The sequence below is a fragment of the Amblyomma mixtum genome, chromosome 3 (assembly GCF_055824585.1).
Source record: "Amblyomma mixtum isolate Tamu chromosome 3, ASM5582458v1, whole genome shotgun sequence".
Classification (NCBI taxonomy): Eukaryota; Metazoa; Arthropoda; class Arachnida; order Ixodida; family Ixodidae; genus Amblyomma; species Amblyomma mixtum.
The window spans coordinates 225,409,639-225,427,008 of NC_143014.1; the positions used below are offsets into that span (position 1 = coordinate 225,409,639).

At 44.0% G+C, this 17,370-nt stretch overlaps 1 protein-coding gene across 1 annotated transcript in view; it reads right to left on the bottom strand.

The window, feature by feature from the left end:
• The window catches only part of LOC149353843 (uncharacterized), a 615,886-nt gene extending 599,606 nt beyond the window's left edge, over positions 1-16,280 (bottom strand). The window contains exons 1-2 of the mRNA XM_089575872.1: positions 16,169-16,280; positions 16,006-16,064 (exon numbers count right to left, since the gene is read on the bottom strand). Coding sequence (XP_089431998.1) covers positions 16,006-16,064; positions 16,169-16,280 — 171 coding nt within the window. The remainder of the gene's footprint in view (positions 1-16,005; positions 16,065-16,168) is intronic.
• Positions 16,281-17,370: the final 1,090 nt, after the last annotated feature.

Genomic DNA, 17,370 nt, shown 5'->3' on the forward strand with positions numbered 1-17,370 from the left:
CACGGGCCTCTAGAATTTCTCCTCCAAAGAAATTCAACCGCCGCGGCCGGGATCGAACCCGCGTCTTTCGGGTCAGCAGCCGAACACCATAACCGCTAAGCCACCACGGCAGTACTAACACAGTTAATGCCACAATCCATGACTACAGGAGCCTTATAGTTATAGCCTCACAAATTTCAGCACTGAGGTTTTTACTACCATGAATGGCTTTATACTTTGACAGTTATGTCAGAAAGCATAAATTACAGTTCATGCTTGTAGATGAATCCTTGTACAGGATGATATTGCATGTGTTCTAATCTTTATCACAAATAATACAGGTCTCAAAATATGCCTTCAGTTTATGCTGCACACGGCGAAGCACACTTTCTGCTGTGATAATGGGCAAAGCACCTCCACTTTTAGCACTTCTTCCAACAATATGATCAGAGCTTGCTGCAAGTAGAGCATTATAAGGCTAACCCCTCACATGTCACTGGAGTCATATTATTTATTTTAAAGCTCTGTGACACACACTAAGAGAGGGGGCCAGAAGGACATCAGAGAGAACAAGAGGAGCTTATGTCAAAGGACTCATCAAAAAAGCAAATTTTGTTTCCATTCACTAAAGATAATTTCCTATGGTAGGAATGAACTTCACAGCAATTATTTAGAGGCAAAATGAAGAATGCAGGAAATAATGAGGGAACAAAAAAATAATGAACAACAGCTAACAATAAAGAATAACAAGCCAAAGCTACACCTAGGCTGTGAGGCACAGAGTAGAAGTGGGCTCCATTGAAATGACCAATGCTCAAAGGAACAGATTACATACCAAAACGTGTCATGAGATTATGGTGATTATACCTCATATTGTAAGAAATCAGCACTGCAATATTGAAAAAACAAGGATTTAAAATTTTAATTTAGCAGTGAAAAACACATGAAAATTTCTTGCAGTGAAACCCATCATTATCGGTGTATCCCACTATGTGACCAAACCTCGGCAAAATGTTGCTGATTTGTTTTAAGTGCACAGTGTTTGTTCTTCCAGGAGGGTTTATCATGTTTAATTATAATTTACACTCTCTCCAGTGCGCCATTTAATAACAAGCAATGCTCTATCTGCACTGTTAATCATATGCTTTTGGCACTGAATGGCGCTACAGTGTTTTGCATTTCTTTGATGGAGCGGCAACCAAGGTCCATTAAAACGTCCACTGAAGGGGCGTGCATCGTTGTGCCATAACAGCTTTGAGTGTGGAAACTAAAATGGACACTCCTCTGTACTAAAAATGCCTAATTACTGTCTGGTGGGTGAGATTAACATTAGTTTTTGGTACAAGACAAGACCACCATTTTGCTCGCTGATCATGGTTTCCAGCAACGGGATACACAAAAACGGGTGCAATGCACTGATTGCAAAGTTCTCGGTAAAAGTCTTCTACAGCATTTCCATCAAAACCGCTGTGCAATCCAGCAAGCTTTCCATTGTGCCGAAAAAAACTGGGTCCTTAAAATTCAGTGTTCGGCCACATTAAGTGCCGAAAATTTATTTCACAACTGTTTTGGTAAACCGGAGAAACACTGCATAGAGTACCACCTGTAGCAAATGACCAGACTACATATTTTAATTATTTCTGCATTTCACCCTCATCGAAACTTGGCCGCTACCGCAACCAACTGAATGATAGCATGAGGTACAGGGTTCTCCAATATAAAAGAAAACAGAGTTTGAATATTCAATCAATTATTACTCCATGATTATACGTGCCAAGCACATTTTTCCTGTTTTCTACCTAGTTTTCCTTTTGGTGTGTAATATGCAAAAATCATTTTAAACTTTAGTAGAGGGAAATAAATAAAAAAATTATTTTTGTGCACACTGGTTGCTCCCTTTCATATTGAAAGGACTTGTGCCTTCGCCACTATAGTGTAAGATGCTAGTGTGCACGTCTGCAAAAAAGAAGTATACACCAAAGTCATGCTCAGGGCTTTGTTCCTTAATTTACATCGCAAATGTGTTGTGCTATGTTGGAAAATATGTCTTGTTGTAAATGAGGAAATAAAAGTCTTGGTGTTAGTTTGTTTAAGACATGACAAGTATGCCTATGCATAATATAGAACTTCTTCACAAGTGCACGTCTTTTCAGTGCAGGAAATCTTTTGGAGGCAACCTAAATGCATAGTAGTTACACATGCCGACACTTATAGCGCAGTTCTGAACAGGCCTGCATCAGATGCAGTGTGCTATGTGATGTGGTTAAGACTTTAAATATTGATCCCAACGTTATTCATATGCCCAGTATTGCATTATGATGCAAAGTTGAACATGCGGTTTGTTTTAGTACTGCTTAGTGTTTTTGCAACTGTGTGTCCATGAATCTCCACTAAATCAATTTCTTATGACAAAAGATCAAGCTTTGTTTTTATTACAAAAACAATAGCACCACATACACTACAATAAGCATATTGATAAATTAAGCATGCTTTCTGACAGCACTGCTCCTGTTTGTACAACTGAGTGTTCTCAGGGCCCACCTGATAAAAGGTGTAAGCAGATCAATCCAACTTGTACAAAAAAAATGTACAAATATGAATTGTGTAATGGTAGCGCACGTTAAAGAACCCCAGGTGGTCTAAATAATTCAGAGCTCCCCATTATGGTTTCCCTCATTATGCATATGTGTCCCTTTGCGATGTTATAAACCCCACAGTTCACAGTAAATTTTTCACAGCTTGCAAAATTATACCTCAGTCAGAACTTTTTATTACCATAAAATATGCCTCAGACATATGATAAGGGCAAAGCTCTGAGGATTGTTTTTTATATTTTCTTTTCTTTTCATGTGCATTATTCAAGTGTGTGGAAGCATTTGGAACAGCATGTTGTTTGCTAGACTGTGTATAATTTAAACATTGTTTACAATATGCTGCGATATTTTTCTTCACTGCCTAGTGTGTAATGGGTAACACCAAATAAAAACGTGAAAATTTAGGGACACAACTAAATGTTAATGTTAAAACAGAATTTGTTACGACATGAGCTGCTGCCTTCTCAGGAGTAATGTCAAGGGGCCAGTTGTGTAATGGTCTCATATACCACATTACCACATTTATTCGAACCTAGGCCGATAGTTCTTTTGGTTGGTTTATGGTTGGTTTATGGGGTTTAACGTCCCAAAGCGACTAAGGCTATGAGAGACGCCGTAGTGGAGGGCTCCGGAAATTTCGACCACCTGGGGTTCTTTAACGTGCACTGACATCGCACAGTACACGGGCCTCTAGAATTTCTCCTCCAAAGAAATTCCAGCCGCCGCGGCCGGGATCGAACCCGCGTCTTTTGGGTCAGCAGCCGAGCACCATAGCCACTGAGCCACCGCGGCGGCGATAGTTCTTTTAAAAACACGAGACATGAAACTCTTAGGTCGGCTTAGATTCGAGGCTTTTGTTGTATTTGTGATGAACTTTTTGCTTGTGCCGCAACGAGGGGACCCTCACAGGCCCGAAAAAAGGCCACCACTGGAATCTGCAGTGGCAGAGTTCGTGAAATCACAGAAGTCCACGGCATTTCCACTGACCTCAGAAGTGCTACTGGCCAGAGCGAGAGATCTGGCAAGAGAGCGAGGCATTCCACAGGACCAGTGAAATACGCGAGCTAACGCCGACAAGCTGCATCAAGCTTGCGTCACTAGGAGTTGCTGGTAGCTGAATAGCTGCAGCCTGGAATGACATTCTGGAAAGCTTGGTGGCACGCTCGTTCTGAAAGTGCAGGATTTTCAATGCACTTGATGGCACAGAAGATCGTGCCCTGTATGAAGAGGACAGTGATGAGGAGGACGAGTGAACGGGAGCAGGTTTCTGGGACAAAATGCTGTTTGCATGCTGTCCCTGCTGTCGTTCTCAATTGTTTTTTTGACCAGCTTACAATTGAGGAATTTTTTTTTGCTTTCAACTTTTGAGTGTCGGCTTATAATAAAGGCCGGCCTAGATTCGAGCAAGTACAGTACTACATGTGATCATTACAGATGTACTGCTTGCCAAAGTTCTTATGATAGCAATGTATTTGATATTTCAAAAGTTGTACACAGATCCTCATATTTCTGTGCACCTCAAATGCCTTGCACAATTAATATTCTCTAGATGCTGCTCTTAATGCCATTGATCCTATAAGTTTCTTGTATGATGTTTTTCTACATATGTACACCTGCAGTCAGAAGTTTATGAGAGGCAATACAAGTGAAAAAATTTGTTTCACTCCATATATCATTTCTTTAATCCTGGAAAAGATATATGGAACTTAATAGTGACATGAACATTGCACATTAAATGTCAAGCAATATTTACTGAATGCAAAAAAAATAATAACTCCTTTGACAGTCGCCTTCCATAAACTTTTCACAGTGGGTGTATACATAGATGCTTCCTTGCTTGCAGATTAAATTTTTGTGAACTGAACTTGGCCTTGGACCATGCAACATTCATAATCGTTGTTAAGATTTTGCCGGAAGCTTGGAAGAACACTCACATAAGAGAGTTCAAGGACTTGAAAAATTACAAACCAATCAGCTTACTGTCCGCTGCCTGCACGGTATACATATACTAAGGTACTAATTGCTCATGCAGCCACGACATCCTTAGACTTCAATCAGCCAAATGATAAGGCAGGCTTTCGTAAAAGCTATTTGACAAAAGATCATATTCACACGATAGAGAAATGGGCAGAATATAATCAACCCCTATTATATAGCCTTCATAGATCACGAGGAAACACCTGACTAAGTTGAAGCCTCAGCCGTCATATGCAGGCATTATGGAATCGGGGTGTAGTTGCACCTTATGTAAAAATACTGGAAGATATCTATAACAGCTAGTACTCCATAAAGTCAGCAATAAAATTCCAATAAGGAAGGGTACCAGGCAGGGAGACACGATCATGCCAATGTTATTCATCGCCTGTTTGCAAGAGGTATTAAGGCCTGGACTGGGAACAGAAGGGGACTAGGAATAGTTCAATACCTTAGTAATCTACAATTCACTGATGACATTGCTTTGCTATGTCACTCACAGGATGAACTGCAAAGCATGATCAATGACTCAGACAGGCAGAGAGGAGCAGTGGGTCTAAAAATTAATATGCAGAAAACCAAAGTAATATTCAACAGTTTCGAAAGGGAAGAAAAGTTTACAATTGGTAGCAAGGCACTCGAAGTGGTAAGTGAATACTTGTATTTAGGGCAGATCGTGACAGTACATTTGGATCATGAAACTGAAATAACTAGAGGAATAAGAATGAGGTGGACCACATTCGGCAGGTTCTCTCAGGTCATGACTGGCAGTTTACCAATGTCCCTCAAGAGAAAAGTACATAAAAGCTGCATCTAACTGGCATTCACTTATGGGGCAGGAAACTGAAGGGTAACGAAAAGGGTTCAACTTAAATTGAGGACAGTGCAGCGAGCTATGGAAAGGAAAATGATAGGTGTAACAAAGACAGGAGAGGGCAGTGTGGGTCAGGGAACGAATGCAGGCTAATGACATCCTATAGTCTAAACCAATAGGAAGAAATGGGCTTGGGGAGGGCATGTAATGCGAAGGCAAGATAACTGATGGTCGTTAAGGATAAGACTGGATACCAAGAGCAGGCAAGCATAGCAGGGGATGGCACAAAGCTAGGTAGGTGGATGAGATTAAAAAGTTTGAGGGGACAGGGTTAATTGGAGAGATATGGGAGAAGCCTTTCTCCTGCAGTGGGCGTGGTCAGGCTGATGATGATCGTGGTTATATTAAGCAATTCTCAGCACTAAAGGGTAGTAGTTGTCCATGAAACACATTTTGCGCCTTTATCTTGTTTAAGCCTGACAGCAGCCCAATCCCCAGAGACAACAAATATGGGATCAATAAAGGATTTAATAAATCACACTGCAGTGAGCTATCCATGTGTTGCCTCATCCCTTCTGTTCCATCTTTTTGCGCTGCAGTCTCAGGATGAAATCATATAAATCACACTTGTAATGAATCCTTGCGCAGAAAATAAAGTGCAAGGTCTTGAAGGTTGTGCTGCTTGAGTTCCATTCATTACCGCTGGTGAGAAACACACGGAGCTAATAGAACCCCAAGTAGAAGATGTGGCTGATGATGAAGACAAGAGGTGACAGTTATGCATACTTCATAACAAGAAACATTGTTTCGGTGGTACAGTGCAAAACAGACGAAAGAACGAAAGAAAGAGACACCACAGACATGCGCTGTCTTTCTTTCATCTGTTTTGTACTGTGCCACCCACAACGAACTATTACTAACTCGCCCAGCTATCCATCCTTCTTCAAGAAAATCTAGATAATAGTAAAAAGCATGGGGCATGCATATTTTGTAAAGCAACTCATATAACAAAACGTAAAACCTTTCTAAACCTTGCTATGCCAGTTCCCATTTCGCTTGACTCAGACAACCACAAATCACATGTTCCGGCTCAAGACTTGCCACTTAAGTATACTTCCCAGGCACAAAATAGCAAAAACTGGATAAGTGAACAAGACAATTTCAACACATTACCAGCAGTAATAATGCTGAAACTCCTAAGTCTAAGTTACCAGGTTAATACTCAATAATTCGTGACATATATGCTTTTGTTTGCCAGCTGCTGTGTACCATGAGCATGCCATGACAGCTCACAATAAGAAAAAAAATGGAGAGGGTGTGCACGGGAGTGTGAACGTTCAGTGCATGCTCCTTAAAAAAAAAAAGAAATAGAGGCACCATATTGTAGTGGCTCATGGCCAACACCCTAAAAGTGTTTATTCCAGTAGTGTTGAGACAAATGCTTTGACCTTTGCCATGCCTGATCAGCAAAATATGGCTTTGAGCATGAGTCCATGGGTTCAATTCCTGCCACAACGGCCACACCTCTATGGTGAACTCTGAGAATACCCATGTGCTGGCCAGTTTTCAGTGCACGCTAAAGAGACGCAGGCACGTAATATTCCGTGATGTCATTCTATCTTAAATGTCACAGGTGTGACTCTCAATGTCTCTAGCCTGAAAAAATTTATGCCCTTTTGGTGCACTTTGATAAAATAGTTTTGATGAAAATGATTGAGAAAATTTGCTATTGGGCATAAAACTCATTGGTAGAGCACCGTACGTGAAATCTGGAGGTTGTGGGTTCGGGTTCTACGGGCAGCACATGAATGATTTTTTTCTGCTTTCTTATCAACATCTTTCAGCCATAAAATGATTACACCAGCAATCTCCCATTGATTAACACGGGTTATGAAAAGAAACATTCCCCTATGCCTTGGTTTCAGTGACAGTTAGCTTCCTTGATGTATATGTTATAACGAGCCCCTCATTTCCCTACCTTTGTCTTCTCAATGTACTGGGAGAAAAATTCGAAAAAAAAAAGTGTTTTGTGCACCACTTCCTTTTCTTTTTCCTGTGCAGGCAAATCGATGGAAAAGATGGTAATGGAACGCCTAAACAACTGCATGGAGAATAAAAACATGACACCTTGTACCATGCCTGGCTCTAGGCAGAACCTTTCAGGACAATATTTACGTCAACTAAAGAAAGAAATTATAGATTAACCGAGAAAAGCCCCGCAAGAGCATCTTTGCCTATGACCTCAAAGGGGCTATTTGCAGCATCAAACACAGCGAGATTCTCCAGAACCTCCAAGGAGTCAATTCCAGCAGGAGGACCATTGCCTACATTCATAGCTTCCTCATTGACAGAACGGTACACATCAATGTTGAAGGCAAAAGATCAGATCTCATCCGCATGGGGATCAGAGGCACTCCTCTCATCCCTCCTCTTCAATGTGGCTATCAGCACACCGCCAGAACATTAGCAAAACAGTTAAGCAAATTCAAAGGGTCCAGACATGCACCACATGCTGACAATGCAACAATTGGGACGAACCAGGGAAACAATGAACAGGTGGAATGTAATCTCCAAGAAGCAGTCAAACTGGAGCATTCTTATGGCATGGAATGTCGACTCAAGTACTCTACAGAAAAGTCGGAGCTACTTGTCTTCAGAAGGAAAGGAGACGATGAGAAGATCGAAACAGAGATCAGTGGAACACACCGGGGAAGTAGAAAACCTAAGGATCCTTAGACTAATTGCCAATGACATGGCAACAACTCGATCGCCATAGCAAAACTAAAGGAGCGGGAGAAGAAGTAGGCAGAATGACCAGAACGCTCAAAAAAGGCACCCTGAGACTTGTCTGAGCATTTGTGCTCAACAGAATAATATATGCGGCTCCTTATCTCAGGCTGAAAAAAGCACAAGTCATCAAGCTAGATACAATGGTCAAAAAGGCCTAAAGAAAGCACTTGACCAAATACAGATAATGAGAAGCTACTGCACCTAGGCATACACAACATGGTGGAAGAATTCACAGAGACCCACCTTACAGCACAGAAAGTGAAGCCTGCTAATACCAAGACTGGGAGAATGGTCTTAGATGACCTCAAAACTCCCTTTGTATGCTCAACTGACCACAGACTCAACATTCCTCAAGCCTGGAGAGGAAAATTCAATGCAAGTCTCCTCTTCCTGGTAATATGCACCCAATTAACAACAAGGAAAGAAGAAAAGCCAGAGTGAAGGTGGTCCAAAAGGCATACGGAGGGAAAATAGGCAAGATGTACATGGATGCATGCTGCAGGATTGATAGATAGGATCGCTGCCATAACAGTCGACAGTGAACTGAATGCCCATAACGGGGCAGTTATCAAATGTCACAATATCGCAGATACCGAGGAAATAGCCACAGCCCTAGCTGCTATGTTTCTATAAATTCTCATTGACTCATGGATAGCCTACAGGAACTTCATCAAAGGTAGAATTAATTCCAGAGCTGTAAAATACGCAGAATACACTGTGGAAACAAAGGGAACAAGGTGCACACACCATTGCCCGAGCTTTCCTCTCCTGAGCATCCTACCAATGATCCACTTGATCAAGACTACTCAAACAATTGCTAATTAATTACATACATGCAGGCTTCAGCACTATAAACTGGAAAGAAGGACATACCCACCCCCTACTAAGAGACTGTACATTATGCATGAGACAAACCTTAGAAAACTGCAGACAAACGCTTGTGATAACCCTAAGAAATTGCATTTTATAGACACAAAAATTTTCAATTCCAAAAATCCCAGTCAATCAGCAAAGATTAAGAGGTGGGAGACAGCTCTGTCCAGCTCAAGCCTCAAGAGCCAGAAATGGCTCATCACGAGGGAAAAGGAAGCAGCTAAATCAAACAGCATCCCAAACTATATGAACGCCACCCACACGCTTTTTTTGTCTTTTTCTGTGCCAATAAACATTTTCTCCTCCGTATGTCTACACAAGTTAGTCAGCGAGATAGTTCCTTTCTTGTCCGTTTTTAATACTAATTCTAATACCCAGAAATAGTGGCTATTTCAATTGGAAATTGAAAAAGAATATATATATATATATATATATATATATATATATATATATATATATATATATATATATATATATATGTTTTCTGGCTTCTGGACTCTTTTACGGCGTTGGAAAGACGCTTAGCCGTCCCGACACCGTTGTTTCGCATGATTTATTTCCAACTGCCCACGCGCAGGCGGTTCAAGCAAAATACGAGGAAGACTTCAAACTCTGGGATTTAATTCTTAGTCCACGGTTTCCGTACGTTCACTTCACCGCATAGCACGTCGACGCGCGCATTCAAGCCATGCGGTGAAGTGGACGCCCGAAACCGCCGGGACTGGTTTGGTTTGGTTTATGGGGTTTAACGTCCCAAAGCAACTAAGGCTATGAGAGACGCCGTAGTGGAGGGCTCCGGAAATTTCGACCACCTGGGGTTCTTTAACGTGCACTGACAACGCACAGTACACGGGCCTCTAGAATTTCTCCTCCAAAGAAATTCTAGCAGCCGCGGCCGGGATCGAACCCGCGTCTTTCGGGTTAGCAGCCGAGCACCATAACCGCTTAGCCACCGCGGCGGCAAACCGCCGGGACTATAAGCGAATGCTCCAATTCAGAATTTTTTTTATTTACTCCTATCACCTTTAGAGGACGATCGAGCCATGCCTTGTATTTCTACTTTGGACTGCCATAGTGTACAATCAGCACAAAAACACGAGAAACATGTTTCTCATATATGCATTATTTTTTTGTCGGGAATATGCCGAAATGCCGGGGCTTGGAATTCATTTCATCGAATGGTACGGCGTCCTCTCAGCGCCGCAAAAAGCAGGAAAGGAGCGGTATTTTCCTCAAGAATGAATACTGAAACCTAAAACAAAAACAAGGGAGACTCGTACGTCATGCAGCCACAGACTCTGAAAGGTGCTCAAGCAATAAAAAGATTTGCCGAAAATATTTCGGCACAGTATTATTCCTCACGCGTCAGTAGAACGCGTTTTAAGGCCGTAAATCGGCATGGTAAACAACTTGAACGGCGTAAGCAGAGACGAGAACAGCGCGCCACAGAAGATCGCCCATTCAGCTGGCTCCCCCATATGGATGAGAGAATGTACTGCTTTTGAAACATTCGGATTTTTTTTTACCTGAGAAAACGCCCACCGCCATTGCGCGGGCACGGACACATCTGCTATAAAGAATGAGACCACCTGACATGTCTCACAAACAGTCACGTCAAGAAGTACGGCGCTGTCTGCCACTGCTGCTGCCGGGCGTGCCAACTCCAGTCTAGAGTTCCTGTATATGCTCCCGCAGGGATGCTACCTTTGGTAGCATATACAGTAATACCGCTGTTACACGGGCAGTTCCCGCATGCAAACTGGGCAGACGACGGTGTAGTTTCCGCATGCAAACTGGGCAGACGACGCCCGACGCTCTCGGCTGCAGCGCCACCTTGGACCACATACTCTAGCATAAACTAGCACAAAATCGACTATTCAAGTATTGTTATCGTACGTATTTTTTATAAGTTTTAATAAAACATTCCAAATAAGCATTTAACGTAATTGACATTTCGTGCAAAGTGCGGAAACCAAGCAACACTGTTCAAAATTATACCGTAAACACCTGGCAACAACAAACTTTGATCAGTCGTTTGCAAATATCTGCATCAATTTGTAATTAAAATAAATGCAATAAAATTTTATTGCAGTACGACGTAATTAAAATAGGATTAAAAGTTTGCATCACAAAAAAAATTTATTGTTTATGAGAAAATCTGGCCACACTGTACCTCATAAACGTCTGGCCACATTAAAATAATCAAAAAGTGGCTTTGTATTGGTTGCAATTATTTTATTCTTCCGTAAAAATAACTAAAAAAAGAAAAATATGCTTTAAACTACGATATTTGAGGTTACTTTTGTCAAAAATCTACGTCTCCTTCTTTACTTCAAAGCTCAGGGGGAGCTACAAAGGAGACGAAGAAAAACAGAACTGTAGTATATGAAAAATGAGAATAAACTTTTGCTCCGGATTAATTTCGACCACCTATGGTTCTTTACTTCGCACTGCCCACGGGTGTGGCAATAAATGCAACAGCGCGACACGTTCTACCTCGGTTTGATAAAACAAAAACTGCTTTCCGTGTGCTGCTGGTTGCACATTCTGCGTCATCCTTGCCTAGAGTGCTCGAGCAGTGCGTACCCGGTAACAAAAACTTAAATCAAGAGAACGGCCTCTGATTTCTGGGCTAAGTGCTCGTGTCTGCTTTGTTTGCGGGTCTATCCAGCACTACTTCCGCGCAAGTGTTGCTTCTGGAACGTAGCAGTTACGACGAGATGTGGGTTTGTTTGCAGGAAAGTGCGCCGCCCGGGCGATCTACATGAGGATGACGCGGACTGTACGTGGGGTAAAGCGTTTCACTCCTCGCTATAGCTTCGGCAATAAATTAAACACTAGCTTCAAGCTAGGTCCGTGCGGGGTTAGATGTAAACACGTTCACGTTCTTGTCGTTCAAATGCATCATTTTGAGATGACGCCTCAAAAATTTTCGACTGAAAAAGAAAGGGAGGATGGCGGGGCGGACTGAAGAAGCGCACCTCGCCTACGCGCAGCCTGCCAAAACTCCAGCAGGCTGTTGCAGCACTTGCGGCGTTCAGACAATGGCCCATAAGCTATGAGGGACGTCGTAGTGCAGAGCTCCGGATTAATTTAGACCGGCTGGGGTTCTATAACGTGCGCGCGGACTGCACAGTACTCATGGGGGTCTCTCCTGCCGCACAGGGCTTCTTGTAGGCCACACAAGCAAACCTTTCGAAGCCGGTTCGTATAGCATCATATGTAGCTTTATATTTTTGACCCCGGTTTTTTTACATCCTCCATCATGCCACCTGCGCCTGATGTCGTGGAAGTCTCAATATCAAACGCGCACTTGAATATAGCCTCCACAGAGGAGTGCAGCGCGCAACTGATGCGGCGAGTGCACTGTACGTCGACTTCGAAGTATGCAAGAAAACAGGAATGCGGTCCCACAGCAAGCGTTGTCGCCGCAGCTTTTTAGCACGGCTGCAGTAGCGCCCACCCAAACCTGGTGCCACGTACCGCGCGAGTTTCGAAAATTGGCGTAGCAGCGATTAGCCCCATTTTGGCGGCACGAAAACAGCATCCTTTCCTCAAAAAGCAATTTACCAAAACAGCATGCATGCAGCATTTTGGCTGCATGAATCTCGTTCATAGGATGCGAGCTGCTTTCGGTTGCAATTCTGCAACACAACGGGCATGCGAAAACATCGCACGACTTCCAGTCACGTCACGTGGAAGAGTAGAAAGTACTTCGAAAATGTAACGGCGCCAGCGGGAGTAGAACGTAGAAGTGTAGAACGCTCCCGCTGACAGTCCCGCATTAATGCACAGGAAAAAGCGACGCTCCCGCTGACACTTCATGCACACGAAAAAGCGACGAACTGTCGTTGTTGTGTGTGTCGCTTCTGCTTCACCCCGCCCCGTCTTGTCCCACTGTATTTCTTCTGCAAGGGTTTCGCGTTGGCGCCGCTGCACGCCGCCACAAGTAGAAAGGTCCGAAAGCGGGAAATTAGAAAATACTGATGACTACTGCTGCGCACGCACACAGTCGTCGAGGGCTATGTACTCTCGGCCACTTAACGCGACCTCTTAGCACCGAGCTCTTTCCCACGAATAAAATGTTTGACAATCAACGCGCACTGGCGTATCACTACCGCATCTCTGTATGCAATATGCCTATCGAGAGAGTACGAAGCGTCAGTATTCTGAAGGCATGGTGATGTTGTAACGGGCGTATTTTTAATTCCGGTTTTGCTTACGCCGTCGGAGCACGGAATATCTGAATGCAAACTTTCTTTTTATTCGCAATTGTTCGTCGTCACCATGACGAGGAAGTTTCGCGTACTTCACCCCAGTAAACAAGTTCGCCAACTTCCACTGAAGAGGGATGTAATGGACTGCTCACAACCTCAGACCAATCGCAGAAAGTGGTTCTCACGTCGTGGGCCCAGGCAGTCGCCTCCACCTGGGGGCGACCCGTCGCCCCACTACGCCTCACTGATTCCAATTATGGCACTAAAGTTCATTCTCTCACTCAGCACAGTAGCTTAAATACAGTCTGCACGTTTCCGTGTTTCCCTCGCATTTTTCCCGCATCGCAATCGCGCATTTTTTGCTGACGTTTCTTAAGTAACTAGCACAAGTCTTCAAAGCTGCTTAAATGTCCACTAATCCACATTGATGACATTAGTCTGCGCTTATTGTTTAGAAATGTCTCGCAACCTTCGGTAGTTCTTTGACCGGCTCATATTCGAACGCACTCTGTGTTCAGTAACGCTGGAAAAGATAGAACCAGAGGCGGATTTTTGAGTCACTTTTGAAGGGCAGAAACTTGGGCGAGTCGGTAACAGTGATTCATGTTATGTGAGGCAGCGCAACACGAGACAAGGGACAGAGAAAGACGCACACAACACAGGCGCTAACTTCGACTCGCAGAAACCTAGGCAACCAAGATGAACGTGAACCGTGGGGCAAACTAGGCGCATGCGCCCGGAAAAATTCATGAAAATCAGGTGGACGAGGAACAACGGGCAAACGACTCAGCGATTATTTAAGAAGGCCAGCTCTCTTTTGGACAGGGAGATAGACGGCTTGCTGACTCATTATCATCCAAGGCAGCGATACGCGCTGCTTCAATAATTTTGCGTGTTAACTGATCCCGGTGTCTGGCCACGATCGAGCACTTATCCAAAAATGGCACACAACCACACTCCTTACACTGCAAAGACAGATTGCTGCCAGTAAAAGTTTTCAAGTTGTTTTTGTGTTCACGAAGCCTATCATTCAAGCAACGACCAGATTGACCAACATACCGCTTGTCACAGGAGAGTAGGATGTCATAGACAATGCCTTCAGTACATTTTACGAACTTTTTTCTATGATTAATGGTGCACTACAGCTTTTGGGGACGTTTATCGGCGGGCAAAGTTTTTTCGATAGCTATCCAAAAAAAACCTTGCCCGCCGATAAACGTCCAACATTAAATCAAAGTACACTGCCACTAATAAGTAACAGAGCCTCACCGCTTTCAATGCACTGGCGCTATGTACTGCACGGGCCAGGGCCTACCCGTAAAACTCGGGATCGGGCAGCGCACATTTCCTCTGGGTCCGGGCCAGGCCCGCAGGCCTGCCCGACAGCCTTGGCCCGACACCCACAGACATAATATGAATAACACTTTTTGTCAACACATCTGTAACAAAAGAAAATGTTGTCCTTCAATAAAGTTTGCCGACTCCTGGCTCAGAACTACTAGTTCGTACGGGGTGAACCAGCAGCATAATAAGCCGCTCTGATGCACCTGTTTGCGATTGGTCACTGAACTGTATTTTGCTCTTTCTTCAAAATGGACACCCGCGAACTAACCGGAATAAAGCCCCTTGCGCACTGCGCAGGGTTAAGTTCGCTGTACGGTAACTCCCACAGCCTTCCGTACCGTTCAGACAATACGCATAGGAGGGAGGAGCGAATGTTGTAGCATATTGCTCCCTACTGCTAGTGCAACCTTTGGGGCTGGCCCCGGGTAGAGTGAGACACAAAGTAAACGGGCCCGCGGGCCGGGCCTCTAAACTACATGTGCCCCAGCAATGCACGTGAAAGAACCACTGCAGCAAGAATGGAAGCTGCCCATTCGACTTTTTAGATCACTGTCCGAATGCGAGCAAGATACAGCCGCTGATCCCAAGTCGTGGGAAGCCCCGACATCGGTCAAGCAAGCTGCTTATGCTGTTTATTCAACTTCTGGCTCTGTGCAACCGTCGTTTTTTTTTTCCCTGTCATCTTTTGTGAGCTTTAATGCAACCCGACAACCCACGAACTGCAGCCCCGTAACTTTTAATGTACACAGCAAGGGCGTTATCGTTTGATTGGGTTACATTTGTGCACTGCTCCATTACACTCCGAGACAAAAACCCAAGTTAAGATTTTTCATGGCACTGTCGTTATAACACACTGTGGCCGGGCTTCAATCTATGAACTCTAAAAAAAAAAAAATGTCACTTTTAAGTTTTTCTCTATACTGCCAACGTTTAAGGCAGGCATTCAGGACACTACGATAACATAAGGCAGGAAAATCGTACCGAGAGTATATATTTTCATGGCAGGAATATTATTCCAACGTTCCCGCAATTCAGGCTCTATTAGGCCGTGAAAAATCAGGGTTGGGGCAAAAGCACACATGGATGGCCGACGTCGCATATTTTTTGCTCCTGTACTAACATGGCCTGCAAGCAATAATAACTAATTAAGCTTATCAGTTTCCCCGGGTAGTTCGTAAAAACACACACACACATCTTACGACGGTCAGTTTTGGAGTAAACATAACGCGAGGAATAACCCGAACGAGAAGAAAAGCGAAATTATTTTTTTCTTTCCTGACTTAGGTGACAATTAGCGCATGTGTTGCTAAACGAGAGTTCAAAACGTCGTTTGTACAGATTTCGTCGATACTAAATACAAAACACACTACATTTTTCTGACATGACATTTCTTCGAGGTAAACGATGGTACAACACTTACCGTGCCGGGCGGGCTGTTATTCCACAAAAGCGAGAGCAGTGCGGCGAAGAGTCCCGAAGCTTGCAGTCATGTGCACATGTGATCACGTACGGTATCTCGTGATATCGTCAACAAGGTTCTTGGGCCACAATCACACGTAATAACACTGACACAGCCATGTCACACTGCGCCTGCAAAATGCACGTGAGGACCGACCGCTTCGGCGATGAAGGCGACGCTTCCCGAGTGTTGCTGCCGAAGTAAGCACTGTCTCCCCACTGATTTGTCGTTGTCATGGGAGTTGCAGGATCGTGCAAAATTGACTGGCGACGCACCATCCAGGTGTGGCTGAACATTTGCAAAGAGCGAGACGACGAACACAACCGTCAACCGGGATTGCAAATAATACAAAATGGCGTGGTCAACAAATCTTCCGAGGATTCCCCGTAGGGAACAACAAGTGCTTGTCTACTTAAGCGCGTATTGTGCCTACGCCGAAAAACTTCTTCTTTTTTCACAGAAAAATGCAAGACAGCATGAAAGAACATGTGTATGCGTTTAATTCGAGTTTCAAACGACTCGTGGTGGCTCAATAAAAGCGACGGGTGCTGAAGAAACACGCGAGAACCTAGGGACACCGGGTGACTCGCTTAGGTAGATCGCGGCGCTAAAAGGGGAAACAAGGCGCCAGTCAGTTTAAGGCCTAGACTGCGCCAGTTTCCCCTATCTGCGCTGCTTTCTACCCATGCGAGCCGACGACGCCCCTAGCTCTAGTTCACAGTAGCATGGCTTCGTGATGCATCCCTGTGCGGTCAGCGCCACCGGCGATTTGCATGGGCCGATTCCCCAGCCCATGTTTCAATCGGGCTACGTTTGGTATAACGCACTTCAGTACGCTACAAGTCTGTCACGTGAGGGGAAAAGATACACCAACAGATTCCATATTTCGCGGCTCATTTATTTTTTTTTTTTTCAATTCAGCGCGAACATTCATATCTTTAAAACAAACCGAGCACGATCAGTACCTTTCTTACGTACGAAGAAGGGATGCTGGGGATTTTTATCCTTTCTTGGTTTGAACGGTCCTTTAAAATCTCGTTTTATTGCTTCAGTGCATACAAGCTTTCTCAGGGAAATGCGGGATGGACGCAGGGAAGGAGAGTGGGTTCGCATACGTATCCGCTTCAGCACGGTCTCGCCTGCAAGAGCGTGCAGCAAGCTGCTTAGGTTCTACTCAAACTGGCTTCCCTGTCCCGTCACCATTTGATCTAATAATATATTTATTATTCTTGTCCGTCACTACTTCCCCGCGCTTTCCCCCTCCTTTCTCTGCCTTTTACTACGTAGCTTGACCTTACAGCTCCGCTGTTTGTGCTTGTGCGTTGA